Raw genomic sequence first — 14,695 nt, 5'->3', positions numbered from 1 at the left:
AGCTGACAGAAGTTGTCAAGGGATCTTAACAACAGGGTGTCCTGTGTCTGCATTTAGTACCTACCTCCTCTGACCTCAGGCTCTGGAAGTGCTCCAGAATACGACGAACTGTTGGGGAAATAAGATCAAAGATCACAGACTTGAAATATGACTTGCTATTTATTATAAAATCTGCCTGGAGAAAGAAATGAGGGGAATATTTACCAGCCTGAAGTCAGGTGACTGAACTCAGTTCATAACACACCAGTTTTCTTTATACAGGAGTATATCCCAAGATCCCAACCACCCCCATCCTAGCAGAAACTGAGGTCTGGAAGGAAGGGCCTTGTATTCTCAGATATACTTAATGTATACATTTGAAAAGCAATTCAAAAAGTTTGAAAATGGGAGAGCAATAGTAGTAACTAGGTAAAACGTCCATTTGAAAAGATACAAATGTACAATTTGAAATAAAGGGGAATCACAGAAAACAAGGTAAAATATGCACATGAGATTCACATAATTGAAAAGGGGGAGTCAAACATTCCTTTATTTTTTACTTTTAAGAAAGTGACAAATTTGAGTAGGACAAAGGGGGCTGACTTCTTTTATTCCAAGAAAAATATCTGAACCAGTACACAATGATACACATACCGTTGTTTCCCCGAAAATAAGACCTCACCGGAAAATAAGCCCTAGCATTTTTCAGGATGACATCCCCTGAACATAAGCCCTAATGCGTCTTTTGGAGCAAAAATGAATATAAGACCCAATCTTTATTTTCAGGGAAACACAGTAGCAAGGGTCAACTTATTCCAGAGATAGCCACAATTTTTTTTTTTTTTTTTTTGTGGGGGAGGGTGTTTTATAACTTTATTTGACAATCAGCATATCCACGTTAACTATTTGTAGATTTTTTAAAGTGGTGACAGGTACGTAGAGCTTATTTGGTGAATCTTCGTCCTCATTGTTTTCTGGACAACCACACCCAGATGCAGTATGGGATATTCCTTATTCCTTTGGCCCAGACAGCTTTGTTGAGTCTGCTGTCACTGTGCACATCTGGGGTTCCCATCTCCTTCATGGCAAATTTCCAGATCTGAGTACCCGAGGGGCACGCTTCTTGAAACCCACTCCATGGATGCGCTTGTCAATGTTGATGGTGTATTCCCTGGTCACTACCTCGTTGATGGCAGAATGGCCCTTCTTCTTCTTACTGCCCTCCTGTGAGGGAGCCATCCTGCCGGGTCCAGGTTGGAAAGCTCTCTCTTTTTGCTGTAACACAACCAGCACACACGTTTTTGCTCCTGTTTCCTTGACTGTAAATGTTGCAAATAGTTCTTGTTATTCGAGGTCGTTATGTCCTATTAAGTCATCACAAACAATGAATTAGTGAATACTGAACCATTGCTCCTAAAGAATACACAGGGTTCTGTTCCTGCAAGCCTCCAGTCACATTTCTGTCAACCATCAATACAACATAGTGTTGATTCATTAACACCGAACCCTTGGCCAGCAGAACTCACGCCTGAATGAAGCTTATCTAATGCAGGTATTTTCTCCTTAAAAAACATCACAGCCTTCATGTGATTAGAATACTAGACAGCACTTCAGCATGACACGTGGAGGCCATTATAAATAGCAAAATCACCAAGGCACAAAAATGAGAAAAAAACATAGCACAAAAAGGACACTTGTTTAGTTTGAGCTGAAACATGAAGGCACAGTGCTGCCTTGTTTGACCTTGTTGGGAAGATGTGCCTCAGGTGACTCAAATTTTTTGCTACACTGTGTGTCCAAGAAAGACATCAAAAGCACTGCATTGATTTAGGGGTTACAAATAAATTTCAGCAGGTAGGCAAATTGGCAAATATGAAATCTGCAAATAATAAAAATTGACTGTATGTGAGTTTCAATTCCTTCACTATGATTGGGAAGCATGGTTTTCGCAATATGGCAGCCATACACTAGGGCTGGGAAGTCAGGAAAAAGAGAAGCTAGTCTCAATTTCTACCTCTAAATTCTCAGTGAGCTGTAGTAACATGACAACCTAAATGGCAAAGATATAATAGACCTCACTCAAGAAATGACTAATTAATTTCATTTTTGTTTTTATTTTACTGTAAAACATGAGATAGGATAATAGGGCATCTCAGAATCAGGTTCACATTCCAACTCAGTGAAAATGTATAATTTATAATCTCAAATGCCTTGTCAAATTTATTCCTAACTATTTCAACCAAATTTAATTTTATCATCTTTTCAAGTTAAACAAACTGGGTCCACAATTTATATTACCTGTCAATTTTTCCTATATTAAACATCTACCATAGTTTAAACCCATTAGAATATCTTCCAGATAAACAATGGTTTATAAAATCACTTCCCTCATAGGTAGCCGCTCTCCTGGTTTATTCTCCTTTGACTAAACAAATTTAGTGCTTAAGATTTTCCACTTTGGTCTCTAGCAGTCCTTAGTTCCATATTTTGTATTCCAGACTTCTTACAGGAAAAGGAATGTACACTTTGTGTTCTCTCAGAGCACAGTTGAGAAGCAACATCACCGACCACATTAGGTTACTTCCTTGCATGCACGGACTACTCTACTGCATGTATCTCAAGTCCATTTTTACAAAGTCACACATTAACTCACCATCGATCTACGTTTCATTAGAGTAAGACTTCTTAACCAGGAGTTATCAGAAGGCCTTCGGGGGGTGGTCAGTGAAGGCCCTCGTGTTGTAATCCTTTGATTTTTCTGACCATGACTTTATCAGATGCTCAAACAGACCTATGATACTTCACATCCAAATTTCAAACACCACCTCATTGGATTCTCCTACTTTATAAAATTTTAATATGTGGGACAGTTCAGTACAATTTAACATCAGTTAGTATCTAGTCCTGTTCTCCAAAGTTCTAGCACCTCTAGCAAGTTGTAAATTTCCAAACAGAGCCAGACACTTCAGTTCCACTTGTATATTGTTTGCACATAATTATACATACATTTCTAGCACTTAAAAGATTTTAAGTATTGTCAAATATATCTTGATTATATCTTGACCTACAGTACTTCACAGAGTTCATTTGAAATACAGGCCAATTAAATCATATCTGAATTTCTAAATCTTTTAAATATATTAAGGTGGTAGTGACACTTCTGTTTCAAAATCACTGAAAAGTATATCATTTTCTTGAAATGAACTTGGAGTAAAAGGCAGCAAAGAGGTCCTTATAAGGAGTGTCTGAATCTCCCTTGGTCAATGGTATTCGGCAAAGTTGGCGAAACCTAGGAGAACGCAGCAGCAAGTTCTGTGAAAGGCCCATGAAGCTGGAGCATAACCAGTAGAGAACAATCGACTGTAAAAAGAAGAAAGGACATGAATGTTAGCACCTCTTGTTCTCCAAGGAAAGCAAGCTCCAGAGACAGGCAGCAATTTGTGTGTAAAGTAGACCAAGACTGAACAAGATCTGCAGTGGCCATCAGATACCTGAAGGGATCTAATAGGTAAGAAAGGATAAAAGGAAGACCAAAAAGCAAACAAAAAGCACAAGGAGAGGTATTCATGATAGAAAGCAGATGACAGAGAGCAGCTCCCAGAGGCCCAAGAGAGATCTCGCTCCCTGCTTTGGCACTTACACACGCCTCTTTCCCACCAAGAGTCCTGACAAGCTGCTGTCCTAGAGGCAGGTTACTGGGGACATGACCACTAATGTCCCCATGGCACCAGCCTCCCTAGACCTCATTTTCCTCCCTATAGTCATCTATCTTCCAAACTTTTCTAGTACCAGTTTCTACGTGTAGTCAGGAATGCATTCTTCGGCTTTTTCTGAGACATGTAGTCTCAGCATTGTCTTGAATTTTCTTTTGTACTACTACCAAATTGATTTCTTAAGTTCTGCAGCCTCTCCAAACATTCCCATACATGCATCTGTTCCAAACTTCTCTTTGGCATCAAAAGGGAATCAGGCCCCAGAGGCACAACCGAGTGGTGGCTGAGTCCCGGCCCTGGAGTGAAATTGCTTGAGTCTGAATTCCATTTATTTGACTTTCGGTAAGTTATTTTTTTTGTTTCAGTTTCTTCATTTATAAAATATGCACAGAACTATACCTATCGCAGAAGGTTGCTGTGAGGAATAAATGAGGTAATTCACATAAGAGTGCAAAGGACAGTATGTGACCCGTATTAAACGTGCATTTGTACCAAAAGCACATTTTTAGGGGCAGCAAGTAACATATCATCAAAGGCAAATTAGCCTAGTAGTCAAGAGCAGGAGCGAAACTGCCTGGATGTGTGTTAAGACTCTGCCACCTAATGATGTGTGACCTTGGATGAGTTACTTCACCTCTCTGTGCTTAAGTTTCTTCATCACTAAAGTGGAGATTATAATAGCACCCACTTCAGTGCATTGTTAGGAGAATTACATGAGCTAATATGTGTAAACTGTTTTAAATAGTGTCTGGCACAAAGTCAATATTAACTAAATACTAGCTATCATCATCATCATCTGATTTATCCACTAAGCAAAAGGTACCCCAAACCCAATTACACAGACTACAAGTTGTCTACTGAGACTTGTTCTTCTTCCTTAGTAATAAAGTCCTAATTTTTAGCTGGGTGTACTACCACCTAAAATAAAGAGTACTTCCCAGCCTCTCCCGTAATTAGGTGTGGCCACATAACTAAGATGTAAGCACAGTGTTTGGTGAGACATTTGGCAAGGCTCCTTAAATGGGGCTGACCGCCCCTGAAACACCCTTTTACCGTTCCTGCAAGATGAGAAGCTCCAGCAGCCGTCACGGCCATACTGTGGCCTTAAGGATAGAAATTAGACCGTGGATGATGGAGCAGTAAGAGAGAAAAGAAGGTCGGGTCTCTCATACTTTCACAGAGCTGCCACGTCAATTCTATACTGAACTGCCTAACTGTGAATTTCCTATATTTGAGAGAATAAACTTTGGGGTATTTAAGACACTTTTTTTTAGATCTCTGTTACTCACTCTGAATCCAGTTCCCCACCAAAACTTCACTGCTCCTATTTTATTTGATCTGGGGTGGGGGTTTCCTCAGTTATAGTTGGTATTATTTCTTCCCAGAAATGTAGTGAATCTGTATTGTTCTATTTTTACAGAGCACTTTAGAATACTACTACTATTACATGAAAAGTACTACAATAGGCACTTGATGTAATTTCATTAATTTTCAGACATTATGATGTCTATTTTAGAATGTGAAAACTTACTTATTTTTACACAGAATTAATGACAATATTCTATCCAAGACACAGCTTTAAAAATGCGTTTTTGATGATGAAAACATAGTTTCAGATTCCTAAGACACGTAATGTGGAGAACTTTTATATATGCTGATATAACCCTAACTACCAGCAGTAAATGAATTCTATTTTACGGTCTCTGTGTCGGCTCTGAGAAAAGGCAGAGCTATACCTGACACAGCTTCTGTCCTCTTAGCACTAAGGAATCCATGAGAAATAAGAAAAAGACTAAGCATATGAAATAACTACAAACATAACTATTTCTTTTTCTATTTCTATCGAAGTTTAATTACATATAAATGGGGACAAGTGTATCTATCTCATAGAACTGTATGAGGTTAAACAGTATTACATACGAATCCACAGAGACTTGGCACAAAGTTTTCTTTCTTTTTTAAGTGCTAAATTCCTAGGTCCAGTCTATGTAAACAAAAAGAATTCAATATTTCAACTAATCAAACAGAGCAAATACTTTGTTCATAGTACTGTGCAAGGTACTTTGCAAGATTAAAAAGAGTTTGATTTAGTAAAAGAGTTAATACACAATTACATAAAGGAAGATTAACCAATCCCAAGAAACATTTACGTGTCATTTGGTAACAGAGACAGTAGATTGGTTATTACAGAAACTCAGAAACTGGTAAGGCTGAGTATTCAGAGGAAGCTCAACAGAGAGGCAGAATCCCAGCCAGTCTAAGTAAGAGACAGGACTTCGCACAAGCTACACACGATGCTTATGCTTACTTACTGACGGTACTGTTGCAGCGACTGGAATCATTAACACTGACACCGCACGGATGAAGTGTGTAATATACGTCTGAAAACGAGACATTCCAATTTTTTGCAGAGCAAAAATCTGAGGGGGTAGAATATATACAAATATAATGATTATTAAAATGCATATTAAGTTAGACAAGCTTTAAAATACAAACTGATTTTTGATTGGCCTCTACTTATATTTTAATAAAAGCAAAAAAATTAAAAATCAAACACTGATAAATTTGGTTGATTAGCTCTTAAAAAACTTAATTATGCAGAATTCTTACAATGTAGCTTCAATAAATAGCAATAAAGAAGAGATTCAGCTATATTAAACAGAATCACAGCATAATTTTTACAAGTCAATGCTTTCTGAAGATTGTAAGACTGGGGGTCTAACCACTTCATAAGTTATATAAATGTCTAATCACTATGTTGTATACCTGAAACTAATATAATATTGTATGTCAACTGTAATTGAAAAATAAACATTAAAGAAAAAGACTGTAAGACTGAAAGTCCCTCAAGATAGGTACTAGGTATGAAACATCACCCTTGTTTTTTGGCACTTAAGTACAGTGCCAGGCATAAAGAAGGAACTTGGTATCTCAAAGGTTTGTGATCTGGCTACATAGATGAAGGGGAAGAACCAAGGCTCGGAAAAGCAGCAGTTATGATTTATGAATGATTTATTAAGAGGCAGCGCAGTATAATGATTACGAGCAGACTCTAGGCCTACACTACCCAGGTTCACACGGCGGCCCTGCATACTCACATCGTGATGACGTGACTTGGCACAATTTACTTCATCTTTCTGTGCCTCATTTTCTCCACCTTAAAATGGGGTTCGTAATAGTACCTACATCACAGGATTAGTCTAATTAAATGAGTTAATTCATGTAAACTGCTTAAAATAGTGCCTGGCACATGGTGTATGTTAAGGAAGAATAAGCTTTTACTAAACACACGCAGGCTGCATTGGCAGATGGTATAAAGGAAAGACCGACATTAATCCGTGGTGACCTTGTGTTTATCACTTCCTTCTTTCTAACAAATATTCACCCAGTATCAATCACACTCACAGGCCTCAGCTAAGTGCTCCTAGGGAAACATACTTAAGACTACACCTGGCGTATTTCCTCAAGAAACTTCCACCCAACAACATCTTACAGTATCATCTTCATTTCTTGTGTCTAAAAAAGGGGTGGATTAGATTTCTGAGAGACCAGGGGACACGAGGTCTAGGCGATCTCGACTGAGGTAGATCATTTCTTCTACTTTAAAGAGTCTATGTTCCACTCAGAGTCTGAGGACAACTCTTTCTGAAATTAAAGGCATGCTTCCCCTACACTGCTGTGTAAAGGAGCGTGGCATAAGGGTAAGACTTGGATGGCTGAGAGGTCACATTTTACATGTGTTTTTCCACTCCATCTTATAAGGAAGTTCGATGGTTTTTCTAAGGACATATAGCTAAAAAATGGCAGTCAGGTACCGACTGTGTACCCTCCCTACAAATTTACATATTAAACATGTATTAAAAACACCAATGTATTGTGGGAATAAAACCAGATTGATTAGGCATCTTAATCACTCTTAACCAAAAGCAAATCACAAAGTTAAATGCATTAGAATCATATAATTTTAAAGCTGAAAGAGACTTTGAAAGTATTCGAATTCAGCTTTCTTATTTTAATTAATGAGCATTCTGACTCCCCGCCCCCACCATCACCGAGAGGTTAAGAAATTGGCCTAAGACAGACATTAGTTTGTCAATGGCTGATCTGCGACTAGAAACCAAGGAGTCTACATTCTAGTTCAGAGCTATCACCACCAACTCAGTCACATTTAAATTTCATGTCAGAACAGCAACAACAAAAATCTAATGATTTAAATGGCAAGCAAATGCATTTAAAACCACTGACCTCTACTATTAATAAATTGATGACACCAAGGGAGACAGGCAGAATCCACGTGGAATCCAGTGCAGTGAGGTCAGGAAACCACAGGACCCCGCCAGTAGCTAACTGCTCCTGAACAGAAAAACCTGCTGAAAGTTTTATAAATAAAACAATTTCTAAAAACAGCAAAAAGAAATCTACAAGACATAAGTAGTATGATAATTCCAATAAGGTGTCCCTCACACTTTTAAAGACTTGAACTGGTTTTATTCAGGCTATTTTCATTCCACAACACAAATTAGTCCTTTCTGTACTGAGAGAAAGGTAAGCAGCTTTCTGCAGCAAACGGACGTAGAGAGCATAAAGATATGTAGCAGTAATCTTTTCAGACTTAAATGCCTTTAGGTGGAAGTTGAAAACAAATGCTTTAGTTGATATCGTTTTTTTAATTAATGTTTACACTTATAACTGTGAAAGCTTTTCTGGTCTCTTAATTTTATAAGAGGAAACAATTTTTGGCTAAGAAACCAATAATACTAATTTTATTACGACCTCCAAGAAGCAGGATTACTGCTGTCCTTCCTAGATTTGTTTTCTCAACACAGCTAGTTTACTTACACTTACCATTTTGAATTCTATATTTACACCCTTTATAGGAAGATGGTTAAAGTATTCTCATTATGGAAAGCATGGTTTTGCGTTTGCTTTCGAGTACCAAGACAATATTAGAGAACTATTTGGGGGAAACAGATTCTGTAAGTACCTTGCGCATGTGCTGCCCCTGTGCTAAAATTCCGCAGAGCAACAGACATGAAGATCCACATTGGAAGCTGAATCCACACCAACACTGTGGCTTTGAAAGGGTGGCAGTTATCCCGAACATACAGCTCTGAAACAAGCCTCCGCATATTCTTTAGATAAGTGAGCCTAGTTTGAGGGAGAGGGGGGAAAAGGGGAAGAAGAAAAATGTCATCTGACGACTAACAATGCTTCATACCACAGTACAAATACAGCCATGTGTGGTTACTGGCTGAAGAATTTGTGTAGGATTTTTAGCTGTCACAGCCCTAAGGGACTGCCTAAACAAAAGACAAAGTCTTTTACTGAAAAATCTCTGGCAATGTACTTGAATTACAGTTCAATAATCTGACCTTGTCAGACTATAGGCTTTGTCCATCGTGGTCTTGGGCCAAGTAGGCTTTACTAAGCGAAACTGCACTACTGTGTTATGACCACAGCCTCTGTCAGAGATACTAAAGGTGAAAGCGCAGTTTACTCAAATCCCTCTACTCCTGCCAAGCTCAATTACTTGATTCCCTGAATATATTTTCTGTAGCAACGTGGTTTTGTACAGTGTATGCTCTTGATCTATCAAAATGGTCTCCATTCTTCAATCATCTCTTTCATGAAGATTTTCTTAATCTGTTTCTCTGTTAACCGTATTAGTTCTTGTCTTAAGTCTACCTTTCAGCCTATAGTCTCCTTGAAGGTCCAAGTGTTAGGTCCCGTTCATCTCTAAATGTCTTGTAGCATTTTTGCACAAGGTAGGCATCCATAGGTGTGCTGAATTTAATCGAATTACAGTGTATTGAATTAAGATAGTACACGCTGACATTCCAGGCTCTTTGTAATTTAGCCTCTGCCTACTCTTCCAACTTTACATCTGTTACTCTCCTACAGACACCTGTATATTCTGGTGCCTGAATTACTTAGGTCATCCAACACATCAGACTTTCACATCAGCATGCCTTTGGAAATTATTACATCATCTGTGCAGATAGCTCACTATTGTGGCTGTTACCTGACAAACTCCCGTTCATCCTTCAAGACTCAGTCCCATTGAAAATCCAGGAAACCCTCAGATGTGTCTTCCTACAGAGCCACCCATCTGCGTAAGGATATGGCTAGACAATCATCCTGCCAGTGCTGCATAAGCAAGGTACCAGTCATATCTAGCTGCATTTATAACCCAGGTGAGCAGCTACTAACCTGTTCTTTGGCCTAGACCTGTAGTTCTGAGATTTAGCTGATCAGTAAATCTTCAAAACTATAGGTTTGCCAATTTTATCACATAAAGACACTAAACCACCACAATGACTTTTAAATGTCAGGTCTTTTTAACACTAAAGGGAGAGCAATTTCATATTGAAGACAGTTGGCAAATTTACACCTATATAAAATCATATGAATAATTACACCTATAGGAGTACATATTTATACTACAAAGCCCTTATTTTTCTCACTGCTGTGAAATGGTGAACACTTTTCACAGAGTAATAAGGATCAGAATTTGGGAAACTAAGTAATAGCTTAGGTTGATTGAAGCAAGAGAACTTAGAAGTTCCCAGTGGATGACTGCAGCATGAGCAAACACCCTTGGGTAACGGCTTTCTAAGAACCCATGCAGACAACTACACAAAGTAACTACAGTGGATGGACAGTGCCCTGACTATCCAGTTGCTTCTATCATTACCATGACTATCCAGTTGCTTCTATCATGACATTCACATTTTCTACTGCCCCATTTCTATGATCTATTGCCTACTGTATCTTTTCAAAAAGGTCAAGTTTGGAAATAATCTTTATCACTTGTTGACTAAAATCCCAACAGATTGGCACAGTATCTTTATCCTGTGAAACCTTCCCTGACTTTCCATGGTGACCCAACTCCTTGTACAAAAACCGTTTTGATAGTACTTAATTCAGTCATTATTTGATTCCAGGTCTTTTTCAGTAGGCTGGAGTCCCTTAGGAGCAAGAAACTTGACCTTATTATCCTTGTTTCTCCATTTCTTTGCTTTCACAGTCCAGTATATAAATCTATTATGCCACAAAAACTTATTAAGATACTAAAGAGTAAAAATAACTATTTTGCTGCTAAAGCTACAACAAACCACATCTTATATTAATTTATAATTAAAATCATGTGTGTGTGTGTGTATTCACAGTCTTATATGCATAGAATTAGCTTACCTGGCAACTCTTTTGGACCACCCCAACTGATGTGCACGAATTGCAACTTCCTGGTTAAGATGCCTCGCAATGTTTTTTATTTCTGGCTGCAAATTTTCCACCTAGCTAAAGAAAAAGCAGAATTTGTTATAAGCATATAAAGGATCTTTATTCATAACTACTGATAATTTCATTTCCTATTCCCTCAACTCATTTAAAAATGTGGTGTACTGATCATGTCAAGAAACCTTAAGTCTAAGCATAAGATGTTAATTTGCTTAAAGTATCCTCAGTTACAACCAAATTCAAATTCCAGATTGTACACTTAGCTGTACGACCTTGGGCAAGTTACTTAACCACTAAGATCATTTTCCCTCATATATAAAATGTCTAACAGCACCTACTTTGCAGGATTATAAGGATTAAATGAGAACTGCGCCCTGCACTTTTATGTTTCATCCCTGGATTTCCCAGTCACTTAAACTGAAAAAATAGAAGTCTATTAATTAAGAGTCTTTAATATGCTTTGTGACAGCCATATACTGCATTTATATCTGCTCTGTAACTCTTTCTGTAAGGTAGCTCACTGCCTTAATGATGCTAATGATTCCCTTCCTGTTTTGTTTCTGGGTTTTTCTCCCTAATGATAATAATCTTAAAACATGAAAGCCATTATTCTTGAAGTCTCACCTTCGAGTAATACTTTGCTTTCAATGCACTTTAACCTCTATTATCTGATTTGCTCTCATAACATTGTAAAATAGAGCAGGAAGGTATCACTATTGATTCCACAGAAAAGATAAGGAAGCACTGACGATCAAGTGGCTAAGAATTACCAGACACAGGCTTGTGGGTGGTACCGCTTGAATGAAGTTTGCAAACTGCTAGCTTAGTTTTTTCTAATAAGAAAGATCAGCTGGAATACTTGGGGACGAAATATGCTGCAGACATACAGGCTGTTACCATCTCCAAGAAGGTAATTTTGTAGGTTTCACCATACAACTTCTGCTGAGTTCTATTTCTCTCCTTCTCTAACAACAAGCTTGGTAACCACTTGTGCTTTGAGCACAAACCCAGTAGGGTAAAAAAAATGACATGTACATCACCAAATATCTCTTACTTCACACATCAATGCTGGTTAAATTTCTTAGCAATGAAATGCTCAAAATGATTAATACCAAGCACTCCGGAAGTATCCGTGGATGCTCAGCAGACCACCGCCCACAGCAGAGGCGAACGCGCAGGGTCCACGCGCGGCTCGGCGCCCCTCACCTTGGCCAGAATGTAGTGCTGGTAGGCCGCCAGGGGCAGCGTGACGGAGCCACGCAGGGCCACGGTGGTGAGGAGGATACTGCCCCACCAGGGCAGGCCCGTGGCCGTGTGTGCGCCGAGCAGCAGCTCCTCCGCGCCCTGCACAGGCGCCGATGTGGCCAGCGCCTCGTACCAGCCGCCCGCGCCGCCCGAGCTAACTGCAGAGACTGAACGCACTGGCCACAGTGGCAGAGCAGAGCGCTTAGTGCCGCCGGCTGGGGTGGGCGCACGTTGAGGGCCCCAGGCCCCCAGCTGCAGGGCACACAGCGGCCGCAGCCCCCGACCGCCAAGCCGGCACAGCATGTCGGCGCCAGGGCTGAACCCAAAACCCCAGGTTCAGAACAGGAATCACTCCGCCGAAGCCGCCACGCGCATGCGTCCGCAACCCTGAACAGAGAGTGAGCACGTGCTCGCCCACAGCCACTATTGACCTTCCCAGTCAAGCCAGTGACTTTTGCGTCGCACTGGAGATGACGTAGGACAGGGAAGTCCCGCCTTTCCCACGCGGCAGTGGGCAGGCCGACTGCGCACACACGAAACTTTCCCGCCGCTGGCGTAGAGCTCGGAGGCCGGACCGGAATTGTGGAGGCAGGGGCGGGGCCTGTTCCCTTGTAAAGTCAGACTTCACCATGTGCGTTTTCTCTTTCCTTATCACACTAACCGTGTCATTTGTCGTGGGTTAAGCTTGGTGGGTGGTATTTGTGACCATAGGGTAGCCCCCCACCTCTTTACCTGTATCCTGATTGCTTCCTTTAGCGATCGACATAGATTATACTGCCAGTTGCTGCAAAGCCAGCTTGGAGGGAGATACGTATTTCTGACCAACCCTGAGTTTTAATCGGCATCTCTTATGCATTAGGCATAGTTCAGTCTGTGATATAAACATTTAATTGGCTCATCTGTTTCAGGTAGCATTTTCAACCCCACCTACAATCTGAGTTTCCTTTAGTGTTTTTTGTTTGTTTTTTCCACTATATATAACAGCAAAACTCTTCAGGGTAAAGTACCATTTTCTGACGTAAGCGGAATTATCACTGGCAGCACGGTGAAACATTTACTAGACCTTACATGTATCCTATGTAAGCTTTCAAAAAAAAGCAGCATAAAGTGTCATCTGGTTAAAGGAATGTGCCAAGTCTACACGAACTACATAGTTTAGTTTCGTTTTCCTGGCAACAGCTAACTGGAATGACGTGGAGTTTCTTCACAGAAGGGTCACCCCTAGATCTAGAAACCAAATTTCGTTGCACTGAGTAACAGTTGATTAAAACAAAGAAGCCTCCAAAAAATTCTGGGGTAATGAAAAAACTGCAGCAACTGTTCCTGCTTCATTGTGCATCTACCCAAGGGTACCAGATACTCTTTTTTTGTGGACCCTGTAAGTCATCTTCCTTCAAATTGGTAAATCCATGCATTTTTTAAATGTTTAAACACACACATCCCATTATATGCGATACACTCTCCTTTTAAAATGAAAAAGGCTACCGATCTATCTCCCTATCCATTCTTTGTTATAAAGAAGCAACTGGTTACTGCTATTGAAGTGGAAACGAATTTTAAGTGTAAGTATCTTCACCTAAAACGAGTGGAAGCGACTTCTGCTGCATTCCTCCCCTTCCTGAGAACTGATGACAGTGGAAGTAGGCCCTTACACAGTGGCATTGAAGCCTAGGTACTCTGACCTTTTACTAACAGGACAAAGTTTTACTAACAGGAGAAAGAGAAAAGAAAATCCTAAAACGAAAAATCCATATTTATGCATTCACTGTTCATGTAATCTAAGTCAAGAGTATTCAAGCTATTGCTAAGATCCCTAAGATCCTTCTGTGGTCAGGACTGGGACCTCTTTGATCAGTGTAGGTCGACCTTTTCTTCTACTCATTGGGGTCACATATTCCCATTTTAGTGTTTCATTGTTTTATGTTTGAATATTGTGATCTAAATAAAATTTGAGTATTTAACTTCTGCTCATTTCATACATATAGACATACATTTCTTAACACACATAAGGGGGATGAACACAACTTGCTCTCTACTTCATAGAGAATGTTGAGGGGACAACTGTCAATTACAAAGGCCCAATACAAAAGTATTAGCACTAATGTGTACGTATGTACTGGTCAACCAACACTGGATATTTTGAGTTGCAGAGTACAATGTAAGATGACCATACAAATATTGAGCAAACCAACCAACTGAAATCATGTCAACTCTAACACTTTGCAAATGAACTTAAACATTTTTTAAGTTCAATATTTATGATTAGCATATTCCCTATTACTGTTATGTCATACAACTAATTTTTTAAACTTTATTTAAGCTCCTTAATAACAGACTATGTATTTTTCTTTCTGCAGTTTCTGAAATTCTTATCCATCACAGTGAATGTAAGAGCTCAAAAGTTGAATATAGGCTATTATACATATAAACTGTATATACTTGAGTATGTAGTTATTTATATTTCTCATTTCCTAAATATGCCTTCTGAAATGTTTGACAAAAGAAACTTTAAAAGATAA

General features: G+C 39.4%; 1 protein-coding gene and 1 pseudogene across 2 annotated transcripts; both read right to left on the bottom strand.

The window, feature by feature from the left end:
• Positions 1–708: 708 nt before the first annotated feature.
• On the bottom strand, positions 709–1,351 carry LOC109440755 (large ribosomal subunit protein eL31; annotated as a pseudogene).
• Positions 1,352–2,073: 722 nt separating this feature from the next.
• On the bottom strand, positions 2,074–12,581 carry COX18 (cytochrome c oxidase assembly factor COX18). Of its 2 annotated transcripts, none has more exons than XM_019720917.2 (6): positions 12,138–12,581; positions 10,887–10,987; positions 8,677–8,840; positions 7,938–8,059; positions 6,005–6,112; positions 2,074–3,339 (listed from the first exon to the last, which is right to left on the bottom strand). In XM_019720917.2, exons 1-6 carry the CDS (start codon positions 12,477–12,479, stop codon positions 3,166–3,168), a joined length of 1,011 nt encoding a protein of 336 aa, XP_019576476.2. In that variant the 5' UTR covers positions 12,480–12,581; the 3' UTR covers positions 2,074–3,165. The 2 variants fall into 2 exon arrangements, with proteins under 2 accessions (XP_019576476.2, XP_019576468.2); XM_019720909.2 differs by having other exon boundaries at positions 2,947–3,339; positions 7,938–8,062; positions 12,138–12,580.
• Between the last annotated feature and the right edge of the window lie 2,114 nt (positions 12,582–14,695).

Source organism: Rhinolophus sinicus, linkage group LG02, assembly GCF_036562045.2.
Source record: "Rhinolophus sinicus isolate RSC01 linkage group LG02, ASM3656204v1, whole genome shotgun sequence".
NCBI classification, from domain to species: Eukaryota; Metazoa; Chordata; class Mammalia; order Chiroptera; family Rhinolophidae; genus Rhinolophus; species Rhinolophus sinicus.
Note: the sequence above shows the minus strand (reverse complement) of the source record. Positions and strands in the feature narration are given on the sequence as shown.